At 37.4% G+C, this 20,022-nt stretch overlaps 1 protein-coding gene across 3 annotated transcripts in view; it reads left to right on the forward strand.

Annotated features, from left to right (window-relative positions):
* Positions 1 to 20,022, forward strand: part of LOC130088904 (connector enhancer of kinase suppressor of ras 3-like) — a 109,254-nt gene that overhangs the window by 66,202 nt on the left and 23,030 nt on the right. For 2 of the 3 annotated variants that reach the window (XM_056255896.1, XM_056255894.1), the window contains exons 11-15: positions 3,124 to 3,305; positions 3,624 to 3,710; positions 5,518 to 5,771; positions 8,715 to 8,752; positions 11,381 to 11,426. In XM_056255896.1, the coding sequence (XP_056111871.1) occupies positions 3,124 to 3,305; positions 3,624 to 3,710; positions 5,518 to 5,771; positions 8,715 to 8,752; positions 11,381 to 11,426 (607 nt within the window). The remainder of the gene's footprint in view (positions 1 to 3,123; positions 3,306 to 3,623; positions 3,711 to 5,517; positions 5,772 to 8,714; positions 8,753 to 11,380; positions 11,427 to 20,022) is intronic. The other variant, XM_056255895.1, reaches the window with a different exon arrangement.

Below are 20,022 nucleotides of genomic sequence, written 5' to 3' on the forward strand. Positions count from 1 at the left end.
TTCCTGGATGACAGTCAGAATAACCAATCATGCTCAAAACAACTCGGAGAGACAGCCAATAGTGTGAAAACATTGCAATAACAGGACAATATGAAATGTTTTAAAAGAAAGAATAGGAAAAAAATATACACGTGCTATTTAGTTGTATTTGTAGGCTGGCTGTTATATTTAATCAATTGTTTAAATGTGTTTTCATTGCAGTGCATGATTAAAAATGAAAGATAAAAAATGAAAGATAAAAAATGAAAGATTAAACAGTAACTTGTATACCATATATAATAACATTTATTTATCACTGTTCTGATAAACAGCAATTTATCAGAACAGTGCATAATGAGTGTCCTTACATGCAAACCGAAGCATTGAGAACTTTGTAAGTGTATAGACAGTTTAATAAGAAGATACTTTACACAGACAGTACAGTTAGCGCATACAGACAGGAGCCATCTTGGAAAACAGTCTCGACCAATCGAACCACGAGAGTGAGCGAACAGTACGTGTAGATATTGAAGATAAGATAAATTATATTTATTTTTTTATTTTCTCTGTTGCGTTAAGTGCTTCTCTTATGCGAGACTGTTTTCCAAGATGGCTGCTGTCTGTATGCGCTAACTGTACTGTCTGTGTAAAGTATCTTCTTATTAAACTGTCTATACACTTACAAAGTTCTCAATGCTTCGGTTTGCATGTAAGGACACTCATTATGCTGCCGTGTTAGTGTGGGGCTAATTTGAGCCTTGTTAATGGTATTAACTAGCGATCTCTTTTTGCTTACTCGATGCCCAATATACTAGCGTTATAAGCTAAACTGTTTTTAGAGATAAAACTCTTTACATTCGATTATCATGAAAACAAATCTCAGGGAACGATTTAGTCTGTACCAATGTGTTATTACACCCGAGGTTCATTTTGCGCCGGAGTTCTCCTTTAAGCCTGTAGTCCAGACTAAAATGCACGTTTGAGCTGTATTACCTGAAAGCAACTTGTAGGCTATACTGACATATCTTATGTCAGTGCCATTGTTTTGTCTCAAGATGCACACCAGTAATGTTTTTTTCTTCTAAGGTACATTTTTAAAAGCTATAATTGAATGCCCAAATTCAACTAAGGCCTAATCCTGGCTTTATATCTAAACCCTGTCTGTGAAACCGGGGGTTAGAAATTAAGGGGTTAACCCTAACCTTAACCCTTGTCTACAGACTTTTATTTAACAGCATGGATACTCCAAGGTGTTGACTGCAGTGGTTAGGTCTTTAGCATTGATAAAGGACAAAGATCTTCTCACTGTGACAGTCTGTAATGTATTTTAGCAATGATTGTTTGTAAGGATTGTCCCTAAAATAGAGCTATTGATGCATTCAAGACATGTCATAAAGATCGTATTTACGAATTGAACACACATGAACGCCACCACAATGATGAAAATAGGAAGTTATTTACTGTAAAATTAGGATATTTTTTTTACAGTGCAGTATGAACATCTGTTCTGAACTAGTTCTGGCTGTCAGTGGACGTTTAGATAATGGCCAGATTGGACATCTTTTATTTACGTAATTTATTGACTGTTTCTGGATGTCAACGGACGTCCAGATTATAGTCAGTATGAACGTCTTTTCTCAACTAGTTCTGGCTGTCAGTGGACGTTTAGATAATGGCCAGATTGGACATCTTTATTCACGTCATTTATGGACCATTTCTGGATGTCAACGGACGTCCAGATTATAGTCAGTATGAATGTCTTTTCTCAACTAGTTCTGGCTGTCAGTGGACGTTTAGATAATGGCCAGATTGGACATCTTTATTCACGTCATTTATGGACTATTTCTGGATGTCAACGGACGTCCAGATTATAGTCAGTATGAACGTCTTTTCTCAACTAGTTCTGGCTGTCAGTGGACGTTTAGATTGTGGCCAGATTGGACATCTTTATTCACGTCATTTATGGACCATTTCTGGATGTCAACGGACGTCCAGATTATAGTCAGTATGAACGTCTTTTCTCACCTAGTTCTGGCTGTCAGTGGACGTTTAGATAATGGCCAGATTGGACATCTTTATTCACGTCATTTCTGGACTATTTCTGGATGTCAACGGACGTCCAGATTATAGTCAGTATGAACGTCTTTTCTCAACTAGTTCTGGCTGTCAGTGGACGTTTAGATAATGGCCAGATTGGACATCTTTATTCACGTCATTTATGGACCATTTCTGGATGTCAACGGACGTCCAGATTATAGTCAGTATGAATGTCTTTTCTCAACTAGTTCTGGCTGTCAGTGGACATTTAGATAATGGCCAGATTGGACATCTTTATTCACGTCATTTATGGACCATTTCTGGATGTCAACGGACGTCCAGATTATAGTCAGTATGAACGTCTTTTCTCAACTAGTTCTGGCTGTCAGTGGACATTAAGATAATGGCCAGATTGGATATCTTTATTCACGTCATTTATGGACTATTTCTGGATGTCAACGGACGTCCAGATTATAGTCAGTATGAACGTCTTTTCTCAACTAGTTCTGGCTGTCAGTGGACGTTTAGATTATGGCCAGATTGGACATATTTTTTTAAGTCATTCATCGACTAATTCTGGATGTCACCGGACGTTCAGATTATAGCCAGTATGAACGTCTTTTCTCAACTAGTTCTGGCTGTCAGTGGACGTTTAGATTATAGCCAGATTGGACATAATTTCTCATTGTCATTAATCAACTAATTCTGGATGTCAATGGACGTTCAGATTATGGCCTGGACGGACGGACGTGATATCAACCTGTTTTGTATGTCCACAGACGTCGCTTGCTCAGTGGGGAGAGAGGGTTTAACTTTTATTTTGAAATTGCAATGAACAACAGGTCACGTATTTAGAAACATTAATGTTTTCTCCTGCGTTGGCAGAGGTTTATAAATGATTTACGTTACAAATATGGTGGAATGGTTCACGTTGCTTTCCCAAATGAATGTTACAAACAACCCAAACTCACAGCATATGCAGAGATGGAGTTTAACCGAGTTTTTTGTAGATTTCTGACTTTTCCAGGCTCTGTATTTCTGAAATTAGAGTAACTACATTATTTAATTGTTCCTGCTGATTGAATAAACGTTTGTCCGCTGTTATAGGGAAGTACGGAATGGCTCATACAGCAGCGTCAGTGCCAGACCTAAAGGCTCCGAGTCCCCAAACTCCTTCCTGGACCTGGAGAGCCACCGGCGCTTCACAATTGCAGACTATGACAAAATGTCTGTTCACCCGGTCGAGGTCAACGTGCAGATGCGTCCAAGAGGAAGATCCTCATCACATGGTCAGTATTTCAGATTTACAGTAAACCATTGTTTTATGATTTTCCTCAAATTGTATTTATATAGCACCATATAAGGTGCTGACCAAGGTGCTTTATTGGACTAAGACACAGCACTACTTCATCCCACTGTATTATAATATACTGAGAAGTTTTTTTAACTTAAAATCACAAGAGTGGATGCTGTTCTAATAGATAATGGGAATGGGATCATTGCAGTGTATCTTAAATTAAAGAATTCCTTTGGCATGCCAGGTCCTCTTGTATGTTTTCATTGAGTGTGACTGTAATTGTCTGTTTTTCATGAATATACACACACAGGTAAACAGCGACCTCTGTCTATGCCAGTGGATACATCTTTGAGCGTGGCAGACCTGTATGCGAAGCCCTGGACTCAAGGACGGAAAGGTACAGAGCACCATCACAAAAAACGTGCCACATTAACTAATCCAGTTGAGCCACTTCACAGGCCTCTGTGACAGACGCAGAGAATTTGAGGGTTTTTTACTGGAGAACTTGTGTGTGTTCACAGTTGGCAGGTTTGGTTGAATTAAAACGAGCTCTGGTGCGATTGCTCTGTTGGTGCGGTTCATTTAAATAAGTCTGAACGCTGCCATCCGAACCTGAAAACAGGATGTGATGTCACAAGATAAGAACCTAAAAAGGACCGAATGCTCAAGCATACCTGGTTCTTCTCATCATAGGAGCGATGTTGCCCATAACTGTTCGGTACAGGCATCAGAATCGTGTCTTCTTGCAGCAGATCTTCATTTGTGTGTGTAATAGAGGAATTCATGGTGCTGGTTTGATTCCTTTTACACATTTTATAAGTTCTTAGCTGGTAAAAAAGATGACAAATGGGACAAAGAGAACCAAGAAAAAAAGAGAGAAAAAAAGAACCACGACAAGCAAACTACAAGTGTGAACACACCATAAGAAAACTAATTTAGACTTGTCCCATCAGTTTGTAAAAAACAAGAAAGAAGGTGCACAATAATGTTCTTATATCCTAGTGCATATAACACTTACACATTTAACGTGTTCTAACCCAAAATCCAAAATTATAATCCAGTCTTTTAACTCTGTACAGTGACTATATAAAGCCAGTAACCTTCACATGATATATGCAAAGATACCAAGAAGGGACATGATGAAACTGTGCATAGTAACATACATGTTCCTGTAGCTCAACTAGTAGCACATGTCATTAGCAGCACCAAGGTCATAGGTTTGATTCGAAAGCATATGGAGCTATTGCTACATTCACGCCATGTTGTAATTACCGTAAATAAAGCTCTGTATGCTTTCGAATCGTGCTCGCGGTACTTTGATGTACCGATACACCGACCGGTCTGCACAGCGCCGCTTCAAGTCCGACACATCCTAAATCTGCAGTGGTCAGATGGCAAAGCGGCCAAGTCGTTGCTCTCGAGTTTACACGTTATAATTACAAGTACGTGAAGGCTTTTTACAGTTTACGTTACGGTAATTACTACATGGCATGAATGTAGCCTACCTAGAAAACAGTGGAATAATGAGCGAAAGCTAACCTATACAGCTTAATAGCTTAAGTATTAAGACTATAACCAACCAGGAGTGAAAACAGAAGGCGGCTTAAATACACAAAAGGTAAAAAAAACAATTAACAAGACACAGGTGAAACATATGAAGGCTAATCAGACACCATAGCAACTAATACATACCTACACATGTGTTGTCCTACAACACAGACTGTAACATCTGTAAGCTGCTTAAAAAAAACATCTACAACATATGTATACTTTATTTATTTATTTTCTTAAATTGAGACTTTTATTCAGCAAGGATGCATTAAATTGATCAAAAGTGACTGTAAAGGCTTTTATATTGTCACAACAAAAATCAAAATAAATACTGTTCTTTTGAACTTTCTATAGTTGTTTTCTTAGTCGTTTTTACTGTATATTTTATCAAATAAATGCAGCCTTTGTGAGCATAAGAGACTTCTTTCAAAAACATTCAAAAATCATACCAGCCCCGCATTTTGATTTTCATAGTGTATATAAAAATCACTTTTCATAAAAGCACAACTCTACTCACAGGAACCGCATTACACTGATTTCAAGAAAAATATCCCCACTGCAAATAGTGGATTTCATACCAAATGCTTGTTTGAAACGTGAATTTTTTTTAAAACATCTGTAAATGACATGGATTTTTGAATCTTCTGTTGTAGGTGAAGATCTCCCGTACAGATACCTTAGCAACGAGCGAATACCAACGATCGCTGAGGAGGCCTCGGGCCCGGGCTCGTCGTACAAGTTCACAGCCGAAAGACCCGCTTACGGGATGGACTACTCGCGGAACAGCCGATTCCTTGGCAGTGCGGATCTACACAACAGCGCCACCATTCCTTATCAGGAGGACTTAGTCAAAAAGACCCCCATGACGTCCTCCCCCAAACGGCCTCCTGCGGAGCCCTCGCTACTGGTCAGTTGGATCACACGGCTTAAGCTATTGACTCACTAACGCCAGCTTGCCCTTCTCCCTTTGTCCAGCTGTGTGCGGTGACTCTTTTCTCATGTCCCTTTTCATGCTTTCACTCTCCTTTTCTCGGGATATTTCTTTGTGCCTCTTATTTGCCTATATTGCTACTTGACTAGATTGCCTTAATGTGTCTAAAACGACTAGAATTTAACCTCAGAAATGAATGTTTGGAAACACGTGTGGGGGAAATGAGATACATTATCTCTGGTCTGCTCGGTTGTCTTTTCAGAAAGATTTACTTGTATGCCACAGTATTAATTGCCATTTGAAAATGTATATCTACCTCAGCTATTTCCACAGTGGTATCTATGAAATTCAAAGTGTTTATGTAACAGTGGTACTTTTACATAACTTATGGTTGGTAAAAAATAATCTGGTAAGAAAAGAAAAGAAAAAGTGCTTTCCAGTCATTTTTCCAGTTCTGCTAAACCCCCATGTCTTTCCAAACAGTTTAGTCAACTAATATCTATTCAGAGAAACAAATGCATCATGTTGTTTCTCTTGTCTTTTTGCTTTGGATGTGTAACCTTCAATAGATGTAATTGGAGGGTTGAGCAACCTTTTTTCCCCCAAAGTTTCTATGAGTTTCATCATGGTTAAATTGTTTTTTCTCCTTTTATGTGTTAGGAGTTGTGAGTAAATTATTTTGAGAGATTTTTTTTTTTATCACTACATTACACCAAAGTAAAAATCAGTTTTTGATCTTTTTTTTAATTTGTGGTGTTGTGGCTTGCTTTTGTGGAACATAACATGGGTATACTATATTGACAGTATTTTTTTTTTTTTTTTATGCTTATTGCATGTTGAAAACGTTTTTTTGTAAAAACATTTTTCTTATTTTTCATTAAAATGCTGATGTCATTTACAAATCGATGTCGTTAGAAATCTGTATTATTTTCTTTCTTCCATGGTAAACAAAAATGAATGTTTTGCAGGTTGTTTAAACTTTTCTGTACCACAAAAGTGGATGCGTTAGAAGACTTGGAATATGAAAATATTTTATTTTATTGTATTTTATTTTTGGTATTGAAAAGAGCAGCTCAGACATCATTTTAAAAAAAATCTCCTTTTGTGTTCCACAGAATAAAATATAAATAAATAAGGTTAATAATAACGTTTTGAATTAAAAGGATAGTTCAACCAAAAATGAAAATTCTGTCATCATTTACTCACCCTCAAGTTGTGTCCAACATGTACGAATTTCTTTCTTCTGCTGAACACAAAAGAAGATATATTTTTAAGAATATGGGTAATCAAACAGTTGATGGGCCCCATTGACTTCCATAGTATTCCATAGTATTTTTGTTTCCAAATTATGGAAATCAATGGTGAATTATCACTATTCGTTTTTGGGTGAACTATCCCTTTAAGGGTGAATCAGTTATGACAGCTGTCTTAGCTTGTCGCTGTAAAATCTATGCTTTTTAGCAATGCAGATATTAAATTGTATTTAAAGGAAAAATAGAGAAAGAATGAACCAAATAAAACAAAACTTTTATAACACAATATAAATCGCAATTTTTTCAGCGGTAATTGTTTTTTTGAATGCTGAGTTTTATATCAGTATTTTGTCATATCTGGATCATGCACTATCCAATCTATTGTTATTCACGGAGTTTTGAACCATTTTGTACCACATTAGTTGCTTCTGCCCATTAAAGCTGCTATTCCAGATATTTTTGTATTGTCTTCATTTAATTATTTAGTTGTCTTCATTTTTTTTAATGCATCATTTGTCTGTTACGTCAGTAATAGGTAATACTTTGGCATTTACTACAGATTTAACTCCATAATAAAAGAAGATCTAAGCAGTGTCAACGTCGGTTGCAAATAAATATGAGAAACGGATCTACTCAAAAACTCAACTCAAAGGACACTTGACTGAAACCACGAACAGAATAACAGGGAACAGGACAATGAACTGAAAGAAACAGAATTTAAATACAAACAAACCAATCAACGAAATAAATGACAGGTGTACATGATAATTTAAACAACGAGAAATCATAGAAACGAACTAAAAACTAAGAAAGGGAACTAAAACACGTGACAAACCCACCCAAAACAAACACAGATTACCCTAACAAGCAGAGGGTTTTTCATTAGTGACGCATGATGTAATATAGTATTGTAAAGGTTTATGAAATCAGCCAAAATGATGTTCCACACACAACGCATTTTTTGTGACATTTGTCCAAGACGTACTGATCTTAAAAATATAATAGTTGTGTGGCATGGTACAACTTCATGCACACTTTCTCTGCTCCTTTCCTTTTACATTAAGGTTTAACAGTCTGTCTAACTTGTTTTGTTCTCTGCCTTTATCTATCAATCCAAATTACACTAATATTTTCACCTAACAATTCATTCATACTGACCTTTTACATTTTCCCATATTTGCTGCACTACCCTTTTTCACAAAACTAAAACTGCTTGTTGGCGAAACACTCAATGAAATGTACTTTTATTGAAGAAATGCATTGATCTTTGCAGAGCAAAGTAACAATCAATGTCCTCTAGCTTTGCATGGAATGTGAATTCACTCTTTGAATTATTATATATTATATTGTATTATATTATGCACAAATAAATATGAGGCATGTTTTGTGTGTGATGCATGTGAATATAACACTTTTTTGCCTAGAACCTTAAACTTTTTTTATCTGCTTGATATATATACATAATGTATATGTATAAATATATACATAATTAGTCAGGAAAAACTGTAACTTGTAAAGGGTGGTCATCCGCTTCTACAAGAACTCATTTTTCAGCAAAAAACTGAATGTTTAAAATGTTGTTCTAAATGCACAGAAAAGTCAGTAAGCATCAGTGGCCTTGTCCATGTTGAAGCATATATTAACTGTTCTTTATGTCCTGCCACAGGATCCTGACTGGGTCTCCAACAACGCATTCATCAACAGGTGGGTGCAGAACTGAATGAGCAGCGTCTATCCCAGCTTCACAGTCACTGTGAGCCAGTGCAAAAGCCCAGGAAGAATCTTAGCTCAAATAGTGTATGCTCAGTTATCAGCTCTTCCTGTCAGGATGCGAGATGCTCTTTGGCCTTGCTGATCCGTCATGTATATTTTTAGCATGCAATAGTGTGGTGACATGGTTTCAATTCCCCATGGACCGAAAGAAAGAGACAACCCCAAGATCTGGAACAGTAACCATTATATGTGAAGGTTGATTTATTATACATTTTCTCAGACAGTATATGATATCTTTCATAATTTTGATTTTTTATTCATACTTTTAAATGTCTCTAATACCCAGGATAAATAAAGCCCAGTAGTACAATGTTACACACTATAAAATAAAATCATTGAACTTACCTTAGATAAATGGATGCAAGTAAAAATTCTATTTTATTCATTTAATTAAACATTTTAAGCAGCAAACAATGTTTTGATGAGTTCTGTTGACATAATAATGTTGATCGTGACAGCAACTTAATATTGTGTGTATTTGAAACTGAAGTTTCTGAGTTAACTGAGTGATTTAATTTGAAAAAAAAAGAAAATGAGTTGTAGTAACTTATTCAGAAATTGTCTCGATAACTTTGAAAATTGGCCGGGTATATTTTTTGTTCCCAGCATGCTTCGCATGGGACTGGATAAGGGGAGTTGAAATGAAGTGTTATTTCTGTATTTTTAGTACAGGAAAAGGCCTGTTAGTGTTTAATGCGGTTTTGTTTGACATTTTAAAGAGTTTCTGTTAGGTTGGTTTGTTTTTGCGGTTATTGTGCTGAAGAGTAGTTCTCAAGGTTAGGTTGTGGGTGATTATATGAAGGGAATCCAGGTATTCACTAGATAGACCATACTGACTGTAGTAATGCCACTTATAGTAATATGTTTCTTGTTCATTAAATGTATATGGCAAGTAAGTTAAATTTATCAAGCATATGCTAGAAGGTAATTTAGCTGGAAATAGATAAGAATAATTAGCTTTAAGGCTACCACTTAATTGTTGAAATTAGTTTGTAATCCTCGACTCAATTTAGGGTGTTGTTGTTGTTGTTGTTTGAGCCAAAACATTTGTTTTTAGAGTAGGCCTACAACTACAGGTATTTTGGTAATACTTTATAATAAGGTTTATTGACATTAGTCAACTGTGTTTGTTGACATAAACAATACTTCCACAGCATTTATTAATCTTAGTTATGTTCATTTTAACATTTACTAATAAATTTTTGACGTTACATTATTGCACGTATGTTATTGAACCAAAATGAGGAAACAATAAACAATTGTTTTTATTAACATAAACAAAATTGCTTTAAGCAAATGCTGTAAATATATATATATGGCAGGTGGTGCTGGGGAAGGTGGAGAGCTAGGAAAATTCCCATGGCATGCTGCACTGAATTGTGCCAGTTCGGGACAGAAATAAATAGGTTACATAAAACAAACAGATCGATTGTTAAAAGCGGTCAGTTTTAAAATAGGCAACCAATCAGCTGCTCGGAAGAGTTTCATGACTGAACTACACTGCTCATTGTTAGTTCATGATAGATGATATATTAACCAATGTTAATGAATGGGACACTATTGTGTTAAAAATATTTTACTGTCCTAAGTTGTTCTTGGATGCACAGCAAGCAAAGTGAAATTTTTGTGAAACCATAAAACCATTATAAAAGACTTTTAATACTTTCAGTCATTTAGCTTGTGCCTATTAATCACACCCCTGACCCATATATAAATGCAGGGGATTTCAATATCATTGAAGCTATTAGAATTTGAAGTAGCACCCAAGTAAAAGGAAATGCAGTGATCAAACTCTTAAAAACACCACCCTCATGGCATGAGATATTAAGAAAACAGTGAGACACAATGCAATTATCAATGAGATGCATGTGTTCATAGACCACATATTAGAAATACAGCAGACAGAATTCAAGCATGTGTGATGAACCCCAAGGAAAAATTATTTTGAAACAACTGCCTTGAACTCAATATGCTATTAACACACACACACAAAAAAACTTCTAAAGCTACTTGTAATATCTATTCAATGATTTATTCTGCCACAGTATTTTAAGATAACGCCTTTGAATTATATCAATTTTGGGGCTTTTTTTTTATGTAATCAATTGTTGCACATGTAACGTACTGTGTGTAACCTGTGTAGCCTATGTAAAGCAATAGACAGTCTGAAAAGGCTTGCACAATGCATGAATCTCTAGAAAACAGAGAAGAGACAATGATTTATCTATGAAGTTCATCTAGATATATAATTGTCTCTTCTCTGTCTCTTGTTCTGCGAGACTGATATTGTACTGTATGTATTTTATGTTTATATGCTCTGAATGGGTCTTGGAGTTCATTGAATAAATCTGTTTACACGGACACAAAAGATAATCTCATAAACCACAGTGTATGTAGAAACATACGAAAATATATGAGGTCAAGGAAACTCTATGAGCAAATGGATTTCATACACCAAGTGATTTTTACTTGACATAACCTCATGTTTGTTTAAGCTTCAGACATAGAGTTTATTTTGCCATGCCTGTTCCTGTATTAAATCCTTAATCGTCTCCCCAGCAGGTACAGCAACAGTGCCATGCGATCCTGGTCGTTCTCTCAAGCGGTAAGAACCACATCTGTACATGCTTCTCTTTTTAATGCAACCTTACCAGTTTGCCAGAATCCGTTTAGTTTGCAGATAGAAAGTTGAAAATCTGTGCAGACAAGTGAATTATTTTGACTTCATCTTATGTGGGAATATCTGAACACTACAGTTTTCAAAATATTTGTATCTGGGTTTATATTAAACATGTCCAAACTCACTCAGGCTAATATAAACTCATGCAGTCATCCAAATATCCATGCACAATGCATGTTTATCCAAACTGTTCTCTAATCCGCATACAAAACACAGTGTAGGACAGCCATTATTATTTCATTTACATTCAACCATATTGTAATGATGGCACAGACGCAGAGGAATCCAATTGCAGCTTTATTGAGAATGGTCAACAGGCAGGGTAAATCAACAGCAGACAGGATCAACGGAGGGAGCAAAGAGCAAGACGAAGTCACAGGCAAAGGTCAGGGCAGGCAGCAAAAGGCAAAGTCCAAAGAGCAATCCGGGTCAAGACAGGCAGAGAACGATCAGAGGTCGAGGTACACAGTCCTAGGTATGATATCAGATCAGCAGACACAGAGATCAACGCTTGGAATTGTAAGCCGGGGCAATGCAATACTTCGCAGAGAAGTGGTGTGTGGAAGTGGCTTTTATGCGTGTGTAAATGAAGTGCAGGTGTGTGCAATCAGTGCAGTGCAGGTGTATGGTGTTTGGTGTAATCAGTCCAGGGAGGTGTATGATGGGAAATGTAGTCCAAGTAAACCCAGGAAGGCTAATCGTGACACATATTATATCTTGAACCTACAAAGTGAACTTTAATTTTTCTGAACTCTGACAGATATTCATCTGTTGTACATTCACAAAAATAAAGGTTTCAAAAGGGGGGGTTTGCAGTGATGTCATTAAAGAACATTTTGGTTCCCCGAAGAACCTTTCAGTGAACAGTTCTTGGTGTGAAGAATATTTTAATAATCTAAACAATCTCTTTCCACTACAAAGAACATTTTGTGCAATGGGAAAGTTCTGTGGATGTTAAAGGTTCTTTATAATGCGGATAGAGAAACCTTTACTTTTAAGGGTGTTGTTGCTGCCTTCTGTGCAGAGTGATCCTCAACTGAGTGCCTAGTTTTCATAAACCATGAAGATTATGTCAAATATACTGTTTCTATATGCTTGTCAATGTTAATATAACAAGCATATGCTATGTTATCATATTTCATGAAGTGATCTCAGATGGTGAACTGCACCGCACCACAACATGGAAAGATATTTACCCAATTAACCTCAAGAGTTTGGTTCATTTGGGTGCTGTGAATGCTGTGCGAGTGCGAACCCTCAAACCGGACCCGAGTCCGGCTAACAGGGTGGTCTGGGGTATGATATATGTGAACTCAGATACGGTTTGCTGCTGATGTGAACGCAATCATACTAGATCACAGAAGTGAACCGCTATTGATGAAGTATGATATGATATATTTGTGTGTATGATATGGTATGTGTTGTTGTATGATATGTCTTTCCTGACAAGCCTGACGCACTGCAAGCAGAGAGAATGTATAACGTATTTCTGCTTGCCTTAAAGGAACACTCCGACTTTTGGGGACTTTAGCCTATTCACCTTATCCCCCAGAGTTAGATAAGTCCATACATACCTTTTTCATCTCCGTGCGTGCTATAAGTCTGTTTGACGCACCCAACGCTAGCCTAGCTTAGCACAAAGACTGGATGTAAATGGTTGCAGCTAGCATACTAATCCAAAATAAGTGACAAAATAACGGAAACATTTTCCTATTTACATGTTGTGATTTGTATAGTCACAGAGTGTACAAAAAACAAAGTCACATGAGACACAGACATATTTTAACCGTATAAATACTGGGAACTATATTATCTGAAGGCGAAGCACTGCTACTTGGGCGGAGTGATAACCGCAGCACCTGAGACGCGCTCTCTGCTCCTCACCACGGCACGTCTCAGGTGCTGCGGTTATCACTCCGCCCAAGTAGCAGTGCTTCGCCTTCAGATAATATAGTTCCCAGTATTTATACGGTTAAAATATGTCTGTGTCTCATGTGACTTTGTTTTTTGTACACTCTGTGACTATACAAATCACAACATGTAAATAGGAAAATGTTTGCGTTATTTTGTCACTTATTTGGATTAGTATGCTAGCTGCAACCATTAACATCCAGTCTTTGTGCTAAGCTAGGCTAGCGGTGGGTGCGTCAAACAGACTTATAGCACGCACGGAGATGAAAAAGGTATGTATGGACTTATCTAACTCTGGGGGATAAGGTGAATAGGCTATAGTCCCAAAAAGTTGGAGTGTTCCTTTAAGAAATGGACTCCAAGTGCTATTAATTATCTGCTGGGTGAAAGTGATTTCACCAAGTAGCCTTCAACATGTTCCTGGATCAACGTCTTTGTCTATCCTGGAACACCATTCCAATCAACCAATCAGATTTAAGGGAAGTTTACAGTTTATGTCAAGTTTAGGCTTACAACCAGGGTTACTGTACGTTCACACCGCCGCCGACTTGAGCTTCTAAAGCTACTGGAAGTCATTAATTTTCAATGGAAACTGGCTTCTCTCAGCTGCAAGGAGCGTCAAATCCATCGGCGTCACATTTTGGGCGTTTTGAGCGTCAATCAGAAAGTTGAAAGTAGCACAACTTTATGGTTATGAGCTATGATTCAGCGGCAAGCAGCGGCAAAACACCAGCAACCAATCGGAATATAGACGTCCTTTGCGCTGGCTGATTCCGGAGAAACATACGATGTAAACTTTCATTCCTACCAAAACATTAGTTCCGAGAAAAGGGAGGAGAAGCTAATAATCGCCGTTACTGGGTTTCCATATCATTTAGGATATGACGTTGTTTGCATATAGGTAACGGTCCTGGAGGGTGTCATGAACCCAAAATCTCAGAGTCCGACGTCTTCTCCGCAAATACAATACAGCAGCACCAAACACAACAACTTTGCGATGATCCATAATGATGTAGTGATACACATTTGAGGATGAGCGGAACTTTTATTGGAAATATTTACGAACGCTCGTTTTAAGCGGGAATGCAATTCATTTGCTCACGGTGACACCAATTTGACCAACTGCAATAGATTCAAATAATAATAATAATAGCTAATTATTCTTTTTTTTTCCTGACCAAATGTGACCAAAATGGTTATAAAAATGCTGTCATTTTAAAAGGTTTCTAGTGCCATATTGCTTGTTTTTTCTGTTTACATTTCATGTTGTGAGACTTCTCTTCTCTCGAACATAGAATGCTGCTACGTCAGAGCGGCCAAAGGGTCAACAAGCTTCCCCGTACTTTTTGACAAGCGTCCTTGACAAGTCGGCGGCGGTGTGTACGTACAGTTAGGTGCTTTTACATCAGTGTTATTCACCTATCATTTCCCTGTGATTTTAGGGGTAAGTTATGGGTAAGGTTAAGTTTAGGGGTAGGGATAGGGTTAGGACAAAATTTTCGGACAGGAATGTTGTTCCAGGATCAACAAAATATGTTGATCCAGAAACATGTCTTACTTGGCAAAATCACGGTGCCCCAAGCAATATCCATTTTGGCACCTTCTCCTTCATAGCCGTTACCACACAGAGTGTTGATCTCAGAAAATTGCCATAGTATTGCTATAGTACTTTTTGTGTGAATGCAAACACATCCCGGGATTGATAACAGGATCGATCCCGGGATGTGGACCTAGTAACATTGCTGGGATCAGTCCCGGAGCACGCCCTGTGTGAACAAAAGGCAGGACCAATGGCGTAAGGGGTGTGTTGAAGTGATGGCGCTGAAGCTGAGATTGGTCGGCAGCTTACTGGAACGGTACGCGATGCATTAGTTTACGATCGAATCAGAAAAAATTTGAGAGAGAAATCACAGATCATACGCAAACTTAAGATTCTGCAGAGACATTACACATCACAATCTGATGTCAAGTGTCTTTACGTGATGTGTGTGAACGCACACACAGATTCCAGAAAATCACTGGCAGTGTGAAAGAACCCAAATAATATATTGTGAACCGAGACCAGCGGGGAAAAGGGAGCGGTCAAACTCTGGTTCGAACTGAGCAATCAAGTGTGAACCAAGTGTGAAAGCACCCTTAAGACTACTAGAGTCAAGGGCTAGGTTTTTCTAGTTGTCAAAATATCAAATGTATTTTGACTGTGAATGTGTGTATATTTCTCCAAAGTTCTTAAAGTGGGCATGTAAAGTAAACAAGGCTTTTTCTACAATGACTTATGGTCATGCTGGTGCCAGCCTCCTGTTGAATATTCAGTGAGAAACACTGTTGTAGAAGCAGCTCTTGCTTTGAGACACGGTACAGAGAGAGAGAGAGAGAGAGAGAGAGAGAGAGAGAGAGAGAGAGAGAGAGAGAGAGAGAGAGAGAGAGAGAGAGAGAGAGAGAGAGAGAGAGAGAGAGAGAGAGAGAGAGAGAGAGAGAGAGAGAGAGAGAGAGAGAGAGAAAGAAAGAAAGAGAGAGATTTTCTTTTGAGATTTCACAAAGATTTGAGGTAACGCTTTAGATTACAGCCCGGAAAGTACTGTGTAATTAAGAGGAATTTACAGAGTAACTTTCGGTAATTATAGTGTACCTATAAAGTACTTGCATGTAAGTATAAGGGAACAATATGTAAAGTTTGGGCAATAAAGGGGTAACAACCAGGAGAATTAAAAAAATATTTATACTGTAAGTATTATAGAACTAAGGGGTACTTATTCTACTATTATGATACAACAATCTTACATTTGGGAGCAATTTAGCGAGAACATACACATTGCTTACCTTTTTGTAATAATTGTGTACCAATACATACTGTATAGGCTTTTTTTTAAATTACAGGGTACATATCTATGCATTTATACTTTTATTTATTTATTTTATGATAGTAACCCTTTAATTTACAGCCCGCAATGTCACACTTACCCTGTAACTACATCGAACAAAGGGGTAACAAGCTACATGAAACGAGTATCTTTCCGTAATATTTAAGCAAAAGTTGCAATAATTTTCGTTTTCAGTGCACTTTTGTTAAAAAGATTACATTTTAAAAATTACAGGGTACATCTATGCATTTATAAAGCCTATACAGTATGTACTGGTTCACCATTATTTCAAAAAGGTACGCAGTATATGTTCTTGCTAAATTGATCCCAAATGTAAGATTGTTATATCATAATAGTAGAATAAGTTACCCTTAGTTCTATAATACTTACAGTATAAATATTTTTTTAATTCTCCTGGTTGTTACCCCTTTATTCCCCAAACTTAAAATATTGTTCTCTTATACTTATATTGTAAGTACAATATAGGTACACTATAATTACCGAAGGTTACGCTGTAAAATTGCTTTAATTACGCAGTACTTTCTGGGCTGTAATCTAAAGCGTTACCAGATTTGATTTACAAAAAATTCATCTTGTTACCATTTGATTATAAAGCGTCCAAAATAAAAAAACAAACAAAACACCAAAAACAAAACAAAAAAACTTAATATAAATCAATAAAGTGTGAAAATTAATTCATACTTATCTGCAGACACTGAAATTTAGGCAAGGCAAGGCAAGGCAAGGCAAGTTTATTTATATAGCACATTTCATACACAATGGCAATTCAAAGTGCTTTACATAAAAAAAAAAAAAAATCAAAAGAAATAGGAATAATTAAAACAGTTAAGAATAAAGAGATTAAAATAATCAAAAGAAATAAGAATAATTAAAGCAGTTTAGAATAAAAAATAAAATAAAATACAGTACAAACCGTCGGACACAGTGGCACAGTGCTCATTCAGTAAATGCATAGCTAAACAGAAGTGTCTTGAGTCTGGATTTGAATGTGACTACTGTAGGAGCACATCTGATCTCCTCTGGAAGCTGGTTCCAGCTGCGGCTGGCATAGTAGCTAAAAGCAGACTCACCATGCTTAGAGCGAACCCTTGGTATTTCTAGCTGATGTGATCCTAATGATCTGAGTGATCTGTTGGGTTTATATTCAGTGAGCATATCTGCAATGTATTTAGGTCCTAGGCCATTAAATGATTTATATACCAGTAATAATACTTTAAAATCAATCCTAAATGTAACTGGGAGCCAGTGTAAAGACCTGAGGACTGGTGTGATGTGTTCATATTTTCTGGTTCTGCTCAGAATCCTGGCAGCAGCGTTCTGTATGAGCTGCAACTGTCTTATGGTCTTTTTAGGAAGGCCAGTGAGGAGTCCATTACAATAATCCACCCTGCTAGTGATGAAAGCATGCACAAGTTTCTCTAAGTCTTGACTGGAAACAAAAGCATCTAATTCTTGCAATATTTTTCAGATGATAGTATGCTGATTTAGTTATTGATTTGATATGACTACTGAAACTAAGGTCTGACTCTAGAGACACACCCAGATTCCTCACTTGATTTTTAGTTGTTAGACCCCTAGCGTCAAGGTATGCATTCACCTTGAGAACTTCATCTTTGTTGCCAAACGCAATGACTTCAGTTTTGTCTTTGTTTAACTGAAGAAAGTTTTGGCACATCCAATTGTTTACTTCCTCAATGCATTGGCACAGGGAGTCAATGGGGCTGTAATCGTTAGGCGATAGGGCTAAGTAGAGCTGTGTGTCGTCTGCATAGCTGTGGTAAGAGATTCGGTTCTTTCTCATTATTTGGCTCATTGGGAGCATGTACAGGTTGAATAGGAGTGGCGCAAGAATTGAGCCTTGAGGGACTCCGCATGTCATGGATGTCCACTCAGACTTATGGTCTCCTATACTCACATAATAACCTCTCCCTTCTAAGTACGACCTGAACCATTTTAGGACTATCCCAGAAAGCCCCACCCAGTTTTCCAGCCTGTCAAGAAGTATGTCGTGATCGACAGTGTCAAATGCAGCACTGAGGTCGAGTAGTACCAGCACTGATAATTTGCCGTTATCAGTGTTTAAGCGAATATCATTTATTATCTTTATGAGCGCTGTCTCTGTGCTGTGATGCGATCTGAAACCAGATTGAAAATTGTCAAAGTATCCATTCGAGATTAAGAATTTGTTCAGCTGATTGAAGACAACTTTTTCAATGATCTTGCCTATGAAAGGAAGATTTGAGATCGGTCTATAGTTGCTTAATATGGTCTTATCCAGATTGCTCTTTTTCAGGAGGGGCTTGACAACTGCAGTTTTCAGGGAGTTTGGAAAATTCCCAGAGATAAGTGAGGCATTTACCACTTCTAGGAGATCAGCTTCTAAACAGTTTAACACACTTTTGAAGAAAGATGTGGGAAGTGCGTCAAGGGCGCAGGTAGATGTTTTAAGGTGCTGTACGGTTTCTTCTAAAATTTTGCCATCAATTTCATCAAAATCAGACATAGTAGCTGCTTTCTCAGGTTGTGGTCTGATCTGTCTGACCCCAGTGCAGCTCAATGATGTGCTGATCACCTTTCTGATATTATTGATTTTCTCAGAGAAGAACGAAGCAAACTCCCTGCACTTTCTGTCTGAGAGCAATTCATTGGGAATCTGGCTTGGGGGGTTTGTCAGTCTCTCTACAGTAGCAAAAAGAGTGCGTGTGTTGTTTAAGTTGCTGTTTATAATATTTGAGAAGAAAGTCTGTCTAGCTTTGCCTAGTTCCATATTGAAAGCATGGATGGTGTCTTTGTAGATGTTATAATGGACTACAAGTTTGGTCTTCCGCCACATGCGCTCTGTTTTTCTGCATTGTCTTTTCATATTTTGCACAGCTGTTGAGTTTCTCCAAGGTGCTTTTTGTCTACCACTCTTCCTCACTTTCACAGGAGCAATATCATCAATTACACTTTTAACTTTTGAGTTAAAAGAATCAAGGAGAAAATCAACAGAGTCAGCAGATATGCTTGGTGTTGAAGATATAGCCTTCATAAATAGTACACTAGTGTTCTCATTTATGCATCTCTTCTTGACAGACACAGATCTAGCTTCAATGGCAGGAGAGATCAATATATCAAAGAAAATACAGAAATGATCAGACAGTGCTACATCCTTAATAACAATCGATGAAATGTTTAGACCCTTACTGATAAGTAAATCTAGAGTGTGTCCACGACTGTGTGTGGGTCCGTGTACATGCTGAATCAGATCAAAAGTTTTTAAAACAGTTTTGATTTCTTTTGCCATATTGGTTTCTGTATTATCTATGTGGATGTTAAAATCTCCAGCAATCGCAAAACAGTCAAACTCTGAGGAAATGGTTGATAACAGTTCTGTAAAGTCCTCATCAAAGGCTGAAGAGTATTTTGGAGGCCTGTAAAGAATAATAAGTAAAATGCGTGGAACGCCTTTTAACACAATACCCAGATATTCGAAAGACGGGTAATTACCAAATGATATTTGCTTACATTGATAGACATCCTTAAAAAGAGCAGCTACTCCTCCACCTCTCCTTACAGCTCTGCAGACACTCATAAAAGTAAAGTTAGGAGGAGATGTTTCATTGAGGACTGTTGCACTGAAGCTGTCTTCTAGCCAGGTTTCATTTAGAAACATAAAATCCAGGTTGTATGTGGTTATTAAATCGTTGACTAGAAGTGATTTATTTTTAAGTGAGCGGATGTTTAAT

Source organism: Rhinichthys klamathensis, unplaced genomic scaffold (assembly GCF_029890125.1).
Source record: "Rhinichthys klamathensis goyatoka isolate OS25496 unplaced genomic scaffold, OSU_Roscu_1.1 h1tg000123l_1, whole genome shotgun sequence".
In the NCBI taxonomy this organism is placed as follows: domain Eukaryota; kingdom Metazoa; phylum Chordata; class Actinopteri; order Cypriniformes; family Leuciscidae; genus Rhinichthys; species Rhinichthys klamathensis.